The following is an 18,592-nucleotide window of genomic DNA, read 5'->3' as shown; positions in this document are numbered from 1 at the left end:
CTAAACTATCGAAATTTGGTGTGACCGTGTGTAGGCAAGACAGCTTCCATTGGGAAAACCATTAGAGCTTTTTCCGACAAGAATTCCGATTGTGTGTACGCAGCATAAGAGTGTCAGTCATTTTCTGCTGATTCCAATGAGATTTGAAAGTTAGTCATATAGCTTCAAAAAAACATTCTTATCCATGTGTTAAAGGCTTGTGAACTGAGCATATAGTAAATTTCCTTACAAAATACACTTCCTGATATACCCAAAGCACATGTACATTCCACTTACTTGACTTGCATATGCAGTCAATTGGATGCCATAGCCAAAGGTGCAATTGTTCAAACACTTTGCTAGAGACAGTTATTCCGTATCCAGGAGAGCAATGTTTTTTCATTATTTGTAGAACACCTCACTAGGCTTCCTATAAAAATCTAACCAAAGTGAAACCAGGGATGCTCTGAAATGCAAATAATGACTTAGAAGAAGTACTGTAGATCAATGGCTGGCCCACCAAATACTTCCCTTGCTGGCCCTTACTGTAAGATACAGGTTTGGAATCCAAATGCACTGTACTTTGACAGCAATCACACTATAAACAGGTGTGAAACATCTTTGAATAAGACCATAGGACCGTACAACCTGAGAGCAACATAGAAAAACCCTAGTGTATCCACCTCCATCAAATTCCATTGTTTCTTTTTTAATTAACTTTTTGGTTGGATCTTGACTGAGCTGTATGTCAAACCGCTTTGAATACATACTTTTAAATAATACAGAATCTTGCAAGTTACCTGTTTTACAATAGTAAGTTTTCTGGGGATAGTGTACACAACTTTGAGGTCACAAAAATATGTGGCCATGAAGAAAAAGCATAATAAAAGTGGCTCAAGACAGCATAAATTTGAATTCAAGTCATGTTTACTTGGCTCCTATAGTTTTAAATTGCTTTAAAGAGTTATCAAGTCCTGTCTTGAGGTAGAGTATAAAGAAATGTGGAAAGACTCTCTTGAAAGTTTGCTGCCCTCAGGCTTGTTCCATTTTCTTGTAAAAGAGGCAAGTGTTATCAAATCATAGAAAAAGTGAAACCCAGATGCAGAACAGTCAGGAGCTGCAACTGTTATTAGTTACATTGCCAAGCTTCACAAATGTAAACCAGAGGAGTGAAAATACTTCTGCTAAGATTCTAACGTAGGCAAGACTTTCAAAGGTTCTAAAAAGCTGCAATTAAATTGCACACAACAAGCTTTGCAGCAAAACTGGGTTAAATAAGTGAAGCTATTCCAGCTTGAAGCAACTGCTTGTTCTAGTGTCTTGTGAACTCAGGAAACCTTGATTTATCTCACTAGACAATGTACACAGGTGAATTCTCACTGTGCACACATTCCTATGACATTATATAGCATCTAAAAAGATACTGGGGTCATCTGGGAAACAGACGTTATCTATTTGTTATGAAAAAAGCCTTAGCACATTATCATTATCATCCATTTTCAAAAACTTTGAAAGCCTGAGGGCCATTATTCCTATATGCAGTCTTCCAAAAGTGATATATTATCCGAGAGCTTGTTCAGATCAGATGCAGTCAATCCTGACATTTTTGACTGCAATTACCGCAAACAATTTTAGTGCTGCACAACTGTTCTGTCCAATGGACTGCTAGAAATTATTTGTAGTTTGTTGACATGGGCCACTTGAAAAGTATAGATGCTCTTCGTCTACATGTTATGATTTATTTACAAGTAATCCTGGTCACTTTTAATTAAATTTGTAACAAGGCTGTGCAAATCAAACTGAGCAAAGGACAATGAAAGGTTACCATCAGTAAAAAAACACGGAAAAACATTTTGTAAATCCAGTTACAGACAAATAAGGCTATAAATAAGTCTCTTTTCCTGTAAAAGCCAATTCCACTCTTCCTCGTCCCAAGCCTCCCTACTGGTCTTTTATTGTGATGGCTAGCTTCGTTGATCAATATTTATGCTTGGGAGGTGGAAAGCATAAGTCCCAGGGTGACTACATCATACTGTATACATATACATCCTTTATATCTAATAAGAAGACTGGTTTGATTTTACTGAAACTAGCGTTTTTAATTCTAATTAAATAAGAGTTTTGCCAGCTGGCCCACGTGGGATTCTCCCCCACTTTCCTCCCAGGCATGTTTTGTCCCCCCCCCCCCTCCTCCTCTTTGTCTCCCGATGTGGATCGTAAGTGGATTTCTGCCTGCTGTACTCTTCTCTCCCACCTTTCACCCCTGTTCTGGATTCTAGAATGCCCTATTCCTTTTACTGCCCCAATCGGGGCATACCACCTCATATGGTAATGTTACCAGTGGGGCTTCTCTGTCTCCATTTTAGTTAAATATGTACAGTTTCCTGTGCCTGTTTGTGATGTCACTTTCAGTGCAACCTCTGCTCCAATCAGTGATCCTATTTATGTTGTTTTTATTTGCCTCTCTATCCTTATGGTTGTTGCATTCTTTTCTTTGTGTGAATGCCTTTCATACCTTGTATTAATACTTAAAAAACCCAATAAAAGTTTTGTGAAATAAAATAAAAGTTTAGAAATATATTATTATCAGCATTTGTATTCTTGTGAAAAACAATATTATTATAATGTATTTCTCTGCTATGTTATCCTTCTCTAATGGTCCTGGTGACTGTCACCAATAAAGAAAGCAATGGGAAATTCAAAATTTCATCATTTTCACCAGAACAGCAACCAAGAGAAAATCTCCCAATAAGGATACATGTTCGAGAGACAACTTCCTTAGAGGTTTATTCCCCTCATTTTCTGTCACTCTCTGTTGTGTCTCTGGGACAGAAAGTGAAGACACATCTCCCTAGCAGGGCACAGACAGCAAAAAATGAATTGACCAGGATTGTAACCCTTCTCTACTCCAGTCCACTGCAGTGCCTTAAATGCACTAACTTTAAAAATGCATCAGCATTCTACATGTACCAAAGATTGTGCTGCAACTGCAATGTAAGTTCTCTGAGATGATGAATCAAGAGTGCCATAGATAATAAGTTACCTTTTTGTGAAGTTTTCTGGAAAATGGGCTAAGGTGGAGAAGGAAAGTAGCTGGGTTGTCACTTAAAGTGACTCGGGTAGGTCTTGTGGTTATCCTCTTAATTTCTGTTCAGAATGTTATCATCAGTAGGCATTCCCAGAAAATGTGGAGGGCATGCCCTTGGCTCATTTACATCTCCAGTACATGGAGGAGACTGCAGAAACATTTTATTAACAGTCATTGGCATCCTATACTGCCTGGTCCTGATCTGGTTGTGTAAAGAGGATAATGCATAACTGACAGATATTGCTGAAAATGGGTTCAGGTCTACGCAGCGGTTTTCAAGGCTGACCTGGGATTGTTGTCTGTGGTGTGTGATCTCTTGTCTTAATTGAAATGGCAAATTGCCAATGGCTTCAGTGTCTAAGATATATTTCCAAATATCAGAAGTACAAAATTGTTAAAGAGAAAAGGTTTCGAATGATGGCTCTCTAGGTCAGACTGAAATGCTAGGTCCTGAATGACTGGCATCATGTCAGTGGTATGAGGTTTGTGATGTTAATGTGCATCATGTGTGCAAAAACATTTTCAAAGTTGTAACTATGAGAGTGATTATTAATTGGTGTGGGAACGTCTATGTTGAGTCAGGGGAGAGTCTAGGAAATTTGGATTGAGTGGGGGAGAGTTAAGACTTTTGGCAGGTTTATTTTACCGACTGTGCTTGGGAGATTTACCATCATATCCAGCTCTAGGAACCATACCGGGATTGATAGGATATCTCATGGGATATCTTACCATTAAAAACAAAAATGAGCAGCTTTAATCATTTTCTCCCTCTGTCCAATAAATGTTTTGCCCTGGAAATCCACAACACACCAAGTGTTACGTATGATTTATATGATTTATAATTTGTATTGCTTCATTGAAAACAAACTCTTGAAATTATTTGATACACTGCTATTGGAAATGCGTATTAGTTTGCTGCATTTTGGAAAAAATCCCAAACTGAAATGAACAAAGTTGGCAGGTTTCCACCTTTTTTTAAAACATGTTAATTAATGTATCTGCATTTACATTTTTTCTTTTATTAACTGTTTCCAGGGTTCACATACATTGAAAAAAAGTAATTTAAACATTTTTTGAAGCCCTGCTTTTACTATTTAAAAGGAAATCCAGTGCTAATTTTTTTTGGTTTGAAAACAGAAAAGGAAAGGTCTAAACTTTGTCAGGTTTGTATTGCTAGGTGTTTCCCAGCAGGATGATTTCCTTTCACTTCCTGTTCCAGAGACATAACGGAAAGTGAAAGGATATGTCTCCTGTCATTTGCAAGCTGTCACCATAACAGCTTTCCCCATTGGAAGATCTCCTCACCTCCTATTTTGTACAATAGACAGCTCTTAACATTTTGCAGTATGCTTTGCCTTCTCTCCCACTGACAAAAGTCAGCACTAATAATGATGGTAGATTTCCCAAAATAGGATACAGAGAGGAAAAAAAAAAAGACACACAGTGGGTGTAACCCTTCCCTACTCTAACAAAAAAAAGTCTCATCTGGGGTTATACTTTAAGTATCCTCTAATATTCTTTCCTATGATGTGCTGTGCATGTAAAAATGGGGGATCACTCTAAACTTCCCTCTTCCACAGCTAAGATATCTGAGCAGAAGTAATACAAAACCTTCCTTTTTCCATTAGTTGGTCGTATATCTTGGACATTAGAGCCATGGTCCTATTTACAATAGTTAGTCGTATATCTTGGACATTAGAGCCATGGTCGATCCACTATGCTATTATGACAGGCGATTCAAATGAGAGATTTCCTTACTACCTTACTTGTAAAAAGGTCATCAAACCTGAACAGCGCTGCATAAACAAAATGTGAAACCACTTCCAAAAAGTATTATACCTTGCTTTTCTTGGTAGTGTCACTACAAGCAGTATTACATCAATCACTGTGCTAATTTCTTGTTACCTGTGCTGCCTATGATAATATATAGTAGCACAGGCAGAAGAAGGGGATACAGGTCAGTTGCTGCAGTCTATTACAGACAAGAAGGTGACACAAGGGTCAACTAGTAATATCTCATTTAAAGGCGTTCTATGGTCACAGCATACACTTTCATTTTTAGCATCCGCATTGTTATAGCAATGCAAACAATAGTTCTATTTGACAATCCAACGTAAGCTTACTTGAAAAAACATTTTTACATGTTGTGCACTGCTCATCTGCTGGCTATCTCTTTCTACAACCTCTTGGATTCCCTACTTGTGTTGCAGCATTTCCTCTGCAGTTTACTTTCAACTTCTAAGGACGAAGTATCCCCATGGGTGCTCAACTTGTGTCCCTCCAGCTGAACTACAGTACAAGTCCCATCATACATTGCATGACTACCAAAGTCTGAAGCATGATGGGACTTGTAGTGCTGCAACAGCTGGAGGGCCACAGGTTAAGCACCCATGGATGGTACCTTACCACCCATAACCAGTGATTCCTGTACAGCCTCCACCTCCTGAACCTCCTTTTCTCAGCACCTCTGTAGTTCAGAAGGCAGGCTCTGTGAAATGTGTGATACAGAAGTGCCTAACCACAGAACATTGTATTACGTGTCAAAGAATTCAGGGACGTAAATGTAAATCTTCACAAGTAAGTTAACAAAATTCATGATTAATCAGATTAATATAATTCAGCTAAACAAAATTGGAATTCTATGTGGAAATTAATATATGATGTTAAATGTCGCCAATAGATATGCTTTACAGTGCACTTGCCTCCATGTTGGTATTTCTGCTGTGTAGACCAGAATCACAGTGTGTGGTCTCTAATCTCACAGACAATCCAGATGTTCTTCTGGCTTCAAAAAGCCACCTTTCTATGAAGATAGGCTAATAACAAATGAGAAGGAGTCCCAGAAAACGTCAAATTAATATCCAAACCCCTATGTGAAGCAGATCTGCTTCACACTTTGTATACAACTAGCCTGCCCATCGAAGGGCATACCCAAGAATGATAAGTTGCGCACACAGATTTTTACCTGCCATGTATTAAATGTATTTATACAAGTCATGTCACTACTCACCCCAGAAGCAGCTCAGGTGAACGATACCACCGCGTGGCCACATACTCTGTGTAATTTGCATTGCTGCCTTCAGATAAATTCCGGGCAAAACCTGATAATATAAAACACCACACTTTTTTGTTTTTGTATTTCTCTAATTATTACAGGTATTTATATAGCACCAACAATTTATGCAGAGCTTTACATGCATTGTACATTCATATTTGTTTCTGCCCTCAAAAAGCTAAATCTATGCTCCCTATTTCACACATACCTACACATACCAAGGTTAATTTAGGCAGGGGCCAATAAAAGCAGATATTCACCAATAAATCGAAAGTGACTCCTGTCCATCCCTCTTCTGCTTCGCTACATGTATAGTAGCTTTTTTTATTTTACGCTTTTTTCAGGAATAGGGTTTGGCCCTGCCTCCAATACATGCCATTCACGAAGGTAAATGATGTGTACTTTTCCCACTGTGCTACCTGGAAATGGACATCACATATCCCAGAAGCCTTACGGTTTCATTCACAAAGGCACAGAGGAGGAAGGGGGGTGGGCCTAGTGGCGCCTCACTTGGAGGCCCGCCAGTGGAACTCAGCCCAGCAGGCCTCTCGACAGAAACAGCATGGCGGGCGAGACCTAGTTGAGACAAGGAATGAGAGGATCTCAGCAGGACAATGCTGGATCCACTGGATGTATCTGAACTATCTGAAACATGCAGATCCCACCACCCAGTAAGCAGGGGAAAAAGCAAAACAAACGGGGGTCGGCGGTGATCAGCTTTAACATATCAGCCTGTATTTGGAATGTGGGAGAAAATCATAGTACATGAAGAAATCCGTGCAAGCACAGGCAGAACATGCAAACTTCATGCTGTGACCTGGTTGGGAGTCGAGCTGATGACTCTAGTGCTGCAGTTTACTAACAACTCTATAGATATGTATCTCAAACATGAGGTATCCTCATTAAGGTTATAGCCAGCCAGACAAAAGATTAGAGATCATGTTTTGGGCGAGAGTTCACCAGTGGCTGGCTCTCTTTGGAGGACACATGCAGGCAGTGAAACACTCACCTGCTTGCATGTGTCGCTGTTTTGCTGGCTGGATAAGCTAGTCATCTCTCTTTTGCCCGTGATTTAGAGTTTCACACATTTTTGGCAGCAAAGGAAGGATACTTCACCGCTGAATCTGGATCGTTAATGTTCTTGCATGTTTCGCTTGCAACAGTATCATAAAGTAGGATATTAGGATATTAGTTTAAGACAGAAAGGAATATAAGTTGCGGATGAGGTTTTTTTAAAATAAGATAATAATAAATAGTACTGAGAAAAATGTACTGTAGTAGTAAAGCTCATCAGTAGATGTGACACTGTAATAGTATGGGTGGAACTGGACACTGCAAACAGATCTTGGGAAGCATTTCTCAGTATGGTTAAGCTACAATCCCAGATTTCACCAGCAGGTGGCACTGTAACTGAAATCTAAGATGACTTTTTCTGGGTTCAGTAAATTTTAGAAGCTTATTACGGGTATCCCCTTCATAATATTTCTCAGTAATGAAAGAGACAGATAGTGGATTTCCTTTTAAAATGGAAATACTTTTTTAACAGTCTGAGTGCTGCTGTACAGGAGCTTAGAGGAGGCTGATATAAAGACAAATTAAAGGTAAACCTACAAACAACATTTTTGCATATTGCAGCTTACCAGTTGTAAGATGTGATGGCTTTCCTTTTTAAAATACATTTTTACTTTATTTTCACCTGGTGACCCTGCCGGTAACACACTTCCTGTCCTAGGGTGGTAATGCTCACTCACTCTACTGCATCAATGAAGGAGCAGTGTTGTCACCCTAGGCCACTCTTCTGATTTTGTACACATACCCCTCTCTTCATGTCCATTACATAGGGAAGAGGGGTAGTATAGTTCACAGAGGACAGCTTGGAAAGGATTAATTGAGATTTCAATTCAGTGCACAGGATGTTACAAGGACACTGGATTTCTATCAGGATCAAAAGGTATTTTTCTGTACTTTCAGAGAATGGTTTAGCCTATAAAATTTAAACTAAGAGTAAGGTAAACTGCAATGTATTTGTTTTATGTTCATGGCTTTTAATATTCTTTAAGGCACTTACACTAGCTGCATTTAAAAATATATCTACTTTTTTTTTTTTTATGAATACACTACTGAATTAATTGGTGCTTTTTATGTCTGTCTTGAGTTCAGCATTAATATCTAGAAAATCGATTTGCTCTAAAAATTCAATCTCAGTTTAATGGGACTTTCCAGACTGTTCTAGGCAGCATGCCAAATCAAAGACTATCAAGATCACCACGCCAAATAAGAAGAAATTGATACAGCGCTTGTCAAAGAGATCTGATATATATTAGAAGATTTAAAGGGATAGATGAAAGTGAAAGCTGGTACAGAATTTAAAACCAAAGATGAGAATTATAAGGCTTTATAAATGTGTACTACAACTGCTGCAGATAACATGAGAAGTGAAATGAAATGAATATCAAGCAAAGCGTGCCCATTTCTTAAATGGCTAATTAACAATGTTGTGCCTTATTTAATTGTATCATTAGTTATGCTCACATACAAGGGAATTCATAAAGAGCGTCTACGACAATCTTTAGAATTCCATCATGCCGCTGTTCAACAATTGTCGGCGTGGGCGTCCTATTCATGTACAGTGGGGGAAAAAAATTATTTGATCCCCTGCATATTTTGTAAGTTTGCCCACTTACAAAGAAATTAAGGGTCTATCATTTTTTTTCATATGTGTATTTTAAATGATAGAGACAGAATATCAACCAAAAATCCAGAAAAAACACGATACAAGTGTTATAAACTGAGTTGCAGTTCAGTGAGTAAAATAAATATTCGATCCCCAAGCAAAACATGACTTAGTACTTGGTGGAGAAACCCTTGTTGGCAAGCACAGAGGTAAGACATTTTTTGAAGTTAGTGATCAGGTTTGTACACATCTCAGGAGGGATTTTGGTCCACTCTTCTTTACAGATCTTCTCTAAATGCTTAAGTTTTCTTGGCTGTCGCTTGGCAACTCGAAGTTTCAGCTCCCTCCATAAATGTTCTATAGGATTAAGGTCTGGAGACTGACTAAGCCCCTCCATGACCTTGAAGTATAACTAAAGGCAAAACATATTTGTTAGTTTTGGATAGAGTTGAGGTGGATTAGAGCACCTTTCAGTTTTTATTGCTGTCTCTGCCCCCCGTTAAAGGGATTCACCCTCTCTATTTGTCCTGTTTACCATCATCATTGAAAGTGAAAATAAAATAAAACCCCAAATTTTGGGTTGTCCCCCAAAAAGTAATAGAGGGAAAATCTTTCAATGAGGATACAGATAGCAAAAAACAATCTGACAGGGGTCATAACCCTTCTTTGCTCTAACCAAAATGAAAAAATAAAAGTTTTGCCTATAGTTTTACTTTAATGTTCTTCTTCCTGAGCCACCCCTTTGTTGCCTTGGCAGTATGTTTGGGGTTATTATCATGCTGAAAGACCCATCCATGACCCATCTACAGTGTTCAGCTGAGGGAAAAAGGTTCTCCTCTAAGATTTTACAATACATGGCCCCTCAATGCAGCAAAGTTGGTCTGTACCTTTGGCAGAGAAACAGCCCCAAAGCATAATGTTTCCACCTCCGTGCTTGACTGTAGGGATGGTGTTCTTTGGGTCATAGCATTTTTCTTCCTCCAAACACGGGGAGTCGAGTTAATGCCAGAGAGCTCAATTATGGTCTCATCTGACCACAGAACTTCTTCAAAATCTTGGATGAGAACCCTCTTACCTCAGCCACAACACTGAAGATGGGTCTTCCAGCATGACAAGGACCTAAAACATACCACCAAGGCAACAAAGAAGTGTCTCAAGAAGAAGCACATTAGGGTCATGGCATGGCCTAGTCAGTCTCCAGACATTAATCCTATAGAAAATGTATGGAGGGAGCTGAAACTTTGAGTTGCTAAGCGAAAGCCAAGAAACCTTAAGGATTTCGGGAAAAATCTGTAAAGAAGAGTAGACCAAAATCCCTCCTGAGATGTGTGCAAACCTGGTAACCAACTACAAGAAATGTCTTATGCCCCGTACACAAATTGGAATTTCGGCCCGGAAAAGACAGATGAGAGTTTTTCGTCGGGAAATGCGACCGTGTGTACGCTCCATTGGACTTTTGCTGGCTGAATTTCAGCCAGCGAAAGATTGAGAGCATGCTCTCCATTTTTCGGTCATGAAAGTTCCTATCTGAAAATGTGATCGTCTGTGGCAATTCCGACGTGCAAAAAACCCACGCATGCTTAGAATCAAGTACGAGATGGAAGCTATTGGCTACTGGCTATTGAACTTCCTTTTTCTAGTCCTGTCGTACATGTTGTACGTATTTGAATACTACACCATGGAGACCTCTCTTTGTTGCATGTAAACTGCATATGATGGGAAGGAAGAACCTGTAAAGGAATTTACATAACCAGTGCAGCCATTTGTCATCTATCTGGCTGGGTGCCCCTGGAAAAGGGATTGCATCACCGGGGAACCTGGAGCCACGTATATACAGAGGCTTGCCTTGACCTGTAGGGGTCTCTGTCCAAGGTGGGGGGCCGGGGCAAACCACTGGTGCACTACGGATGGTGGAAGCATCTGGACAAATTGGATTTTTCTTCTTTCTTTACAAGCACTTTATTTATTATGAATTTTATTACCGTATATACTCGAGTATAAGCCGAGATTTTCAGCCTCTTTTTTGAGGCTGAAAGTGCCCCCCTCGGCTTATACTCGAGTCATCGCTGTCTGCCTGCTCGATCAGCGTGTCGAGCAGACAGACAGCGGCCATTCTATAATTCAAAAGCCGCGCCTCCGGCTCCGCCTTCGCCTGTGATAGGCGGAACACTGAATTTCCCAGCAGCCTGTGTTCCGCCTATCACGGACATCGTCTCATCCTCGTACTACGGACGAGGATGAGAGGATGTCCGTGATAGGCGGAACACAGACTGCTGGGAAATTGTGTTCCGCCTATCACAGACAGGGAGGCGCGGCATTTGAACAGGGGAATGGGCGCCGACGAAGAGCAGTGATCCTGGGACGGGACCGGACGGAGGCTCGGCTCGGGACGGGACCGGACGGAGTCTCGGGACGGGACCGGACGGAGGCTCGGGACGGGACGGGACCGGACGGAGGCTCGGGACCGGACGGAGGCTCGGGACCGGACGGAGGCTCGGGACACAGGTAGGCTGGACACACAAGGCCACACACACACACACACACACACACACACACACACACACACACACACACACACACACACACACACACACACAGGGATGGATGGATGGATGGACACACACACAGGGATGGATGGATGGATGGACACACACACACACAGGGATGGATGGATGGATGGACACACACACACACAGGGATGGATGGATGGATGGACACACACACAGGGATGGATGGATGGATGGACACACACACACACAGGGATGGATGGACACACACACACACAGGGATGGATGGATGGATGGACACACACACAGGGATGGACAGGCATATCTCACCCTCGGCTTATACACGAGTCAATAGGTTTCCCAGTTTTTTGGGGGTAAATTGGGGGCCTCGGCTTATACTCGGGTCGGCCTATACTCGAGTATATACGGTAATAGGCAAGGTCATCACATTGATTCACACTGTATTGTCACTTTGGAATTCTTGCACTTTATTACGTATAAAGGAAAGTTTATTGTATTTTATTATTGTAAATTCACTTGATCGTCATCATTTGTCATTGTGGATTATTGGACTTTATGAAGGATTATCCTTATTGTATTTATTTAGTTGCACATTTATATTATCTTAGCTGACATGTCATTTATAGATCTATTTGAGTAAGCGGCACATTATTCAATACATTATTGATCCTAAAAGGTACATTTCGCAAGGAATAAGGAATTTCACTTAAGGCAGAGGCTTTCACTCAACTTGTATCCCTAATAGACTAAAGATTTATGAAATAAAGCACTGGGAAAAGGATTCTGGATTCTACACACCTGTGCTTGCCGCTTTTCTTCATATATTTTTAAAACCAAGTGGTAAAGTCTTTTCTGATGGGATTAATGTGGCATGTATGTAGGAGTGTTGTCCTTTTGTTCCAGCATGTTGCTGAGAGCACAGTACTTTGTGCACCAACCTAGCCCTCATGGTGCATCCACAAGGCTTTCAAACTGGAACCAGCGGCTGTTTCTGTGCAGTCGCTGCATACCAAAAGATACGAATAGGACTCTCTGCACATGGATGCATAAAACACCTGTATATCTCATGTGGGTAAAGACAGCCCTTTGCATGGGTGTACAGATTTTTTTTTTTTACAGAAAATGCAGTCCAAATTTACTTACAGTGCCCAGAAATAAGCATTCTTAAATGCTTAGTTAATGTTTACCAAAAAACTGCCTATGCAGATAAGGGATGTCTGTACATAAAAACCAACTGTACAGCTTTGACCAAAATTGAATAAGGCCTTTGCTATTAGTGTAGGCCAGTTACTAACCTCATGAAAACTGAGAACATTGCTAAGAGAGCCCCAGCTGTTACTTCATCATCACAGGAGTGAGCTCATGAAAACTGGGCACTGATTATCAGTGTCCTGATTATCAGTGCAGTCCCTAAAGCGCCCATCAGTGCTGCCAATCAGTGCCCACCAGTGTTGCCAACCAGTCCCCACCAGTGCTGCCAAGCAGTGCCTCCTCATCAGTGTCACCTACCAGTGCCACCTACCAGTGCCCCTCAGTGCCACCTATCAGAGCCCATCAGTGCCACCTCATCAGTGTCCATCAGTGCAGCCTCAACAGCGCATATCAGTGAAGGAGAAAAATGACTAAAACTATAAAAATAAAAAATAAAATTTCAAAATTTTCAGTCTTTTTTTTTCTTTTGTTTAGCAAAAAATAAAAACCCAGTGGTGATTAAATACCAGCAAAAGATAGATCTATTTTTTGGGGGAAAAAATTATAAAAATGTTGTCATTCAAAGTGTGACAGCGCTGAAAGTTGGCCAGGGCAGGAAGGGGATAAAAGTGCATGGTAGGCAAGTGGTTAAACAATGCTTAGTGCATTACAAAGTATTTGTGTGCTCTGAATGTACATGCCTATGTGATGTGTGTGCAATGACTGATTCGTTTGTCTGTTTTCTGTCTGAGCTTGAGTCTGAGTCGTGTGTGTTTTCTTTGTTATATAATTATGTGTATGTGTGCGTGCCTGCCCTGACACTGTGTGTGTTTGCCCTTATAATGTTTGTGTGTGTGTGTGTGTGTGTGTACTGACACTGTGCGTGTGTGTGTGTGCCTAACACTGTGTGTTTATGTGTGCCCTGACACTTTGTGTATATACTGTATGCCTCCTCTGACAATGTGGTGTCTTCCTTGATCGTGTTTTTGTGTGTGTCTGCCCCAACACCGTGTGTGTTTCTGTGTGTGCTTTGACACATTACATGTGGAAGTTGGAATACATCAACAGAGAAGTTTGCGTAAGTAGAAACTTATTTACAACACAAAGAAAATCTAAATTTTTCTGCTACTTGGAGTAGGGAACCCTAAAGCAGAAATAATTACAGTAGCTGGAAACCACAAACTACAGTTAAATGTTGGCTGATTCCCACTTGCTGGATCACTTTACTGACTTTCCAACAAACGTAAATGTTTTTGTCATCTGAATTCTGAGCTGATTGTGTACACAGTTATAGTAAAATGCAAATATACAATCAACAATCAGGTGTATCATTTTCTTAACATGTGACTAGAGGATCAGTGAGAATTGTTTTCTTTTTCATTATTACCATCTATAAAAATCTAAAAAAAAAGGAACCCATAGTTTGCTTCTGCTAGGGAAAGTAACAGGTCTGCTTTGCAGAAGGCACGTTAAACAGCTTTTACTAACGTCCACTACGCTGAAAAAGATCATAACTTACATAAGGCTAGTCATGCTCCCCTGGCTCCAATGAACAACATCCAATACACCTGCTCAGTAACCCAGCACTGCACTGTGGTAATGCAGAGGTTGTGTTACATGTTCCTCCATACCCATAAGCAGCAGGTAGTTCTAAGCACTCTGGTGGCATTTTGGAATGATCCAAGCGTGCAGAGAAGGTGAGCATCAGCTGCATACAGTGCCCTATTCACAACACAACACAACACAATGTGGTGCCACATTCTGTGTGCATTTCCCATATCATGTTCAAAACGCACTTGCATCAGGTGTCTATATTAAAGAGGAGTTCCACCCAAAAGTGTAACCTCAGATTTTTTGCTTCCTTCTCCCCTCTGGTGCCCCATTTAGCACCTTTCAGGGAGAAGGTGGGAGGGGGGACCTGTTTTGACAGGTCGATGTCCCCACTTCCAGGAGACGGCGCTGCGGCGCCGGCCCTCTGAAGTCTGACCCCCCCCTTCCTCCGTCGCTGGGCCAATTAGATGCATGCACAGTAGGGAACTGGCTGTGAAGCCAAAAGGCTTCACTGCTGGTTTCCCTTGGTGCAGATGGTGGCGGCAGCATCTAACTGTCGATCTGAAAAGCAGCTGGGGTGCCGACATCGCAGGCTCCCTGGACAAGTAATTGTCCATATATTAAAAGTCAGCAGCTACACTATTTGTAGCTGCTGACTTTTGATTTTTTTTATCCCTAGGCGAAACTCAAAAAAATAACAGTCTGTATTAAGGGAAATCAAATTTCCCTCAGACAGTGCAGTCCACCATTCAAACCAGAGAAAGCAGCAATACTTAAAGAGGAAGTAAACCCTGATGGGTTTACTTCCTCTTTTTTTCCCTGCAAAGGTAAAGCATAATGGACTACTATGCATCGCATAGTAGCTCATTATGTGTCACTTACCTGACACAGGAGCCAGCGAAGTCGCCGCTGTCCCCTGTAGTCCGCCGCATCCATCTTGCTGGTGGCGTCTCGCAGCTCAGACGAATCACAGCGGCGAAGCCGCGATGACGTCACTCCCGCGCATGCGCACGGGAGTCGCGTCTCGCAGCTCCGCCGCTGCCATTCGGCGAAGCCGCGATGACGTCACTCCCGCGCATGCGCACGGGAGTCGACAAATTAGGCAAATCCATTCTTGGCCTTGCCGCATTTAGTGCGCCTGCGCGCCGCTGTCTACGGCGCATGCGCCGTAGACAGCGGTGCCCATTTTCGGGCAAATATCTCCTAAACCATATAGGTTTAGGAGATATTGCTTGGACCTACAGGTAAGCCTTAATCTAGGCTTACCTGTAGGTCAAAGTGGTTTGAAAGGGTTTACTTCCTCTTTAAAGCCCAACTTCTGTATATTACCAAGACCTATTCCCACCTCACGCAAGCTGGTATGAAAAAAAATCTATACAAATGCTCATTTTACTTACCTGAAGCCATAGTCAGGATGACCCTTCTCTCTTCTTCTATTTACTTCCTCTGCACCTTATTCGGGTGTACACTTCTGACTTATATGGACACCTCCTATGGGTGAAGGCAACACTTCCAGCACCTTGGTCCCTTCTCATAGGCCTCAGTGGCAGGAGAACTCACAAGGGCGTGAAGGGACCAGTGCCCAAGAAAACAATATTTGCTTTACTCATAAAGAAACATTTGACTTTGGTCATATACACTGCAGATGGCTTAGGTTTTTAAAATCAAGCCTTAAGAGTAAGGTAATTGGTGCACAATGCACTTTTTAAGTTTCATCTTTTCCTGGAGTTGGGCTTCAAGCTACAAAATAGTCTCTACAGCCCCTTCTACGAGAACTATGTTGCTGAATTTGTAGCTACAAGTATTCAGAGAAGACCAGGCAAAGCAAAATAAACACAATGGTAGATTATACAGCAAGAAAACTCTTAGTACAAATAGAGGTGAAATGACAGTGGCATATTACTGTCTATGTGAGGCCCTGGACCCTGCCAGCCACTGTATGGGAAGCAGCTGAATGAGTCACCATCGCTACCCCATAGGCTGGATGCTTGCAGTGTTTGCTAACACTGCTCATCTCTGCTCCCTTCCTTCTACTTTCACTTGAGTGCAAATATTGAGGCAAGACAAACCTGTTTAAAGGGTTGGTTCATCTTTACCAAAAAAAAAAAATGCCTATGCAGAGTCTGTAGATAAATACAAACTGCAGTTTTGTTGAATAATGCCCTTGCTATAGGTGTGGGCCATTTACGTACCTCCTAAAACCTGAATTGAATGGTTCCAGGACTTTGCTAGGACATAGCTCACTTTCACCATCACAGGACTGAGCAAACACTGAGCTCAGAGCTGATGCATCAAGGGAGTGAAAGGATGACCAGAGATATGAAACAGAGAAATAACTCCCACCTGTGATGGTAAAGATGAGCAGCAACAGCTAGGTCTCTCTTAGCTACACCCTACTAGATGGTTCCTGTATTCCAGTAAGGCTTCAGGAGGCCTTGTAAATGACCTACACTTATAGCAGGGACATTATTCAACTTAAGTCAGAGCTGCAAGTTTGTTTTTATCTATAGACACCCCTTATCTGCATAGGCAGTTTTTATTGTAAAGGTGATCTAATCTATTAAGGAACCAGGGATGCTTGGGGATGGTTGGATTAAGTATACCATTTTTATAGTTCTGGTGTACCCTTACTGTGCTGCTCTAGGCACTAACTTACAAATGCCCAGTGGTACATTTCTACAGTAATCAAATAGTGTAGTTCTACTTATTATTATTACTTTTTATGTATTGTTTCTTCTTTTAAAAAAAAGCCTTTTAGTGGTCCTTTCAAGGTGTTGAATTCTGGCATACAAACTAATCTACTGAGATAAAACAGAATGGGCTAATTATTTATTGCAAGTATTAAAGAGTTTTTGGGCTTGCAGCAAAATATGAAAAATGCAAATTTTTCTTACCAAAATAACTTACCAAAATCACAGAGCTTTAAGACATCATTGTAGCTAATTAGGAGGTTTTCAGGTTTAATATCTAAAAAAGAGAAACGTGATAGTTCAGAAGTCACATAGCTACGTACGTATGTATTTCCAAACAAGCAAACCTAGTTATTAACAGCTTAGCAGCTGCATGAGTAATACTACTAAGAAAAAAAAAATACTTATACAGACAAAATGATTCCACTTTGTTATTCAGTCTTTGATGTTTAGGTGTATAATCACATTACGGTGATGTGAGATAACTATTGGCACAACATTCCCTAATGACCATGAAGAATATCCCCCTCTAATTTAAGTGGACTATTGAAATAAACAGCATATGTCAATTTCAGCAGAAAAACAGCACAAACATATGCTTCAAAAAAGCAGTTATATAATTATATAATAAAGCTAATGGCTGTTACTTTATTCTACCACCTTGGATAATTCCTTGTGCTGAAAATTCATTTATGGGTCAAACAACGTGGGAAGAAGCCAGCTAAGAAGTGTCCAAGGCTTCCTTTTTACTCATGTGATATCAGCTACAGATTCAATGCATGGAAGATCTTGTAAAAAAAAGATCTACCCATTTACATTAGTATGGAGATAAAAAGGGTTACAGGGGGATCTGTAAAGAAGTTAAGCTGTTGTGTGTGGGGTGTGCGATAGAAACATATTTAAAATTGAATTCCAGGTATGGATATTTTTACATAGTTCCATTGATCCAGCTTGGATCAATGCAACTATGTAACTACCAATGGAACTATGCATATACCCTACTTTGTCAATACCAGTGGAAGCTGGAAATCATTTTGGTAGGAACTGCTACTACAGTGATCTCCACTAGCTTCTGGGTCCTGTGCGGAGTGGCTGCCCTGCTGCTTATTGAACACAAGACATCACTTGCTTGATACGGGCATCATTTAGAGGACACAGCAGTTTCACAATGAATGCAAAGTGTTTTTTGATTGAAAGAGACAGAGATCGTGAATTCACCGCAGCTCCCTCTACCTCAGCCAATCGGAGAACACTTTGCTTTCATTGAAGAAATGCAAAGAGTCCTCTGAATGGCTCCCATGCCTAGCGAATGGCTCCCTGTGATCACTAAGCAGCAGGACAGCTTGGTATGGACCATGGAAGCTAGTGGAGATTTCTAGAGAAGTGTGTCTACTACAGTGATTTCCAGTTTTCAGGGGGATCGGCCAGGTACTTTATATGCATAGTTACATTGGCCCAACGTAACTAAAAAATGAATGAAATTCATCTTTAAATGTCATAACAAAAATTACACACTTAATATGGTTTTGGCATCAGAAGCCTAGTTAAACAGGAACACCAGTCTCCTCACATAATTTGTAATAAAAACACCTTTGCCATTCTGAAGCTTCCCTCCAACCACTTTGCATATTATTTTATATATACTGTGATTCTGTACTTGCCAAATATGCTGCAGAAATCTCCCTTCACTAAGTCTGGCTGCAGCCATTTTAACTGTGGGCAGCTGAAGCTGCTGCCTGTTCACTTCCTGGATTTACGCAGACACACAGAGGCACACCTCCAGCTCTGCAGCTCTCATTGGACCCCTTATGACTCCCCCCTCACTTCCTGACAAAC

The 18,592-nt window shown here is 41.0% G+C and overlaps 1 protein-coding gene across 6 annotated transcripts in view; it reads right to left on the bottom strand.

Moving 5' to 3' along the window:
• Positions 1-18,592, bottom strand: part of CDKL5 (cyclin dependent kinase like 5) — a 532,110-nt gene that overhangs the window by 120,500 nt on the left and 393,018 nt on the right. For all 6 annotated transcript variants that reach the window (XM_077480758.1, XM_077480757.1, XM_077480763.1 and 3 more), the window contains 2 exons: positions 16,974-17,033; positions 6,078-6,168 (listed from right to left, as the gene is read on the bottom strand). In XM_077480758.1, coding sequence (XP_077336884.1) covers positions 6,078-6,168; positions 16,974-17,033 — 151 coding nt within the window. The remainder of the gene's footprint in view (positions 1-6,077; positions 6,169-16,973; positions 17,034-18,592) is intronic.

This window comes from Lithobates pipiens, unplaced genomic scaffold (genome assembly GCF_037356315.1).
Source record: "Lithobates pipiens isolate NorthernLeopardFrog02 unplaced genomic scaffold, aLitPip1_a1.2 Scaffold_16, whole genome shotgun sequence".
NCBI classification, from domain to species: domain Eukaryota; kingdom Metazoa; phylum Chordata; class Amphibia; order Anura; family Ranidae; genus Lithobates; species Lithobates pipiens.
This window is presented reverse-complemented; position numbering and strand designations above follow the sequence as displayed.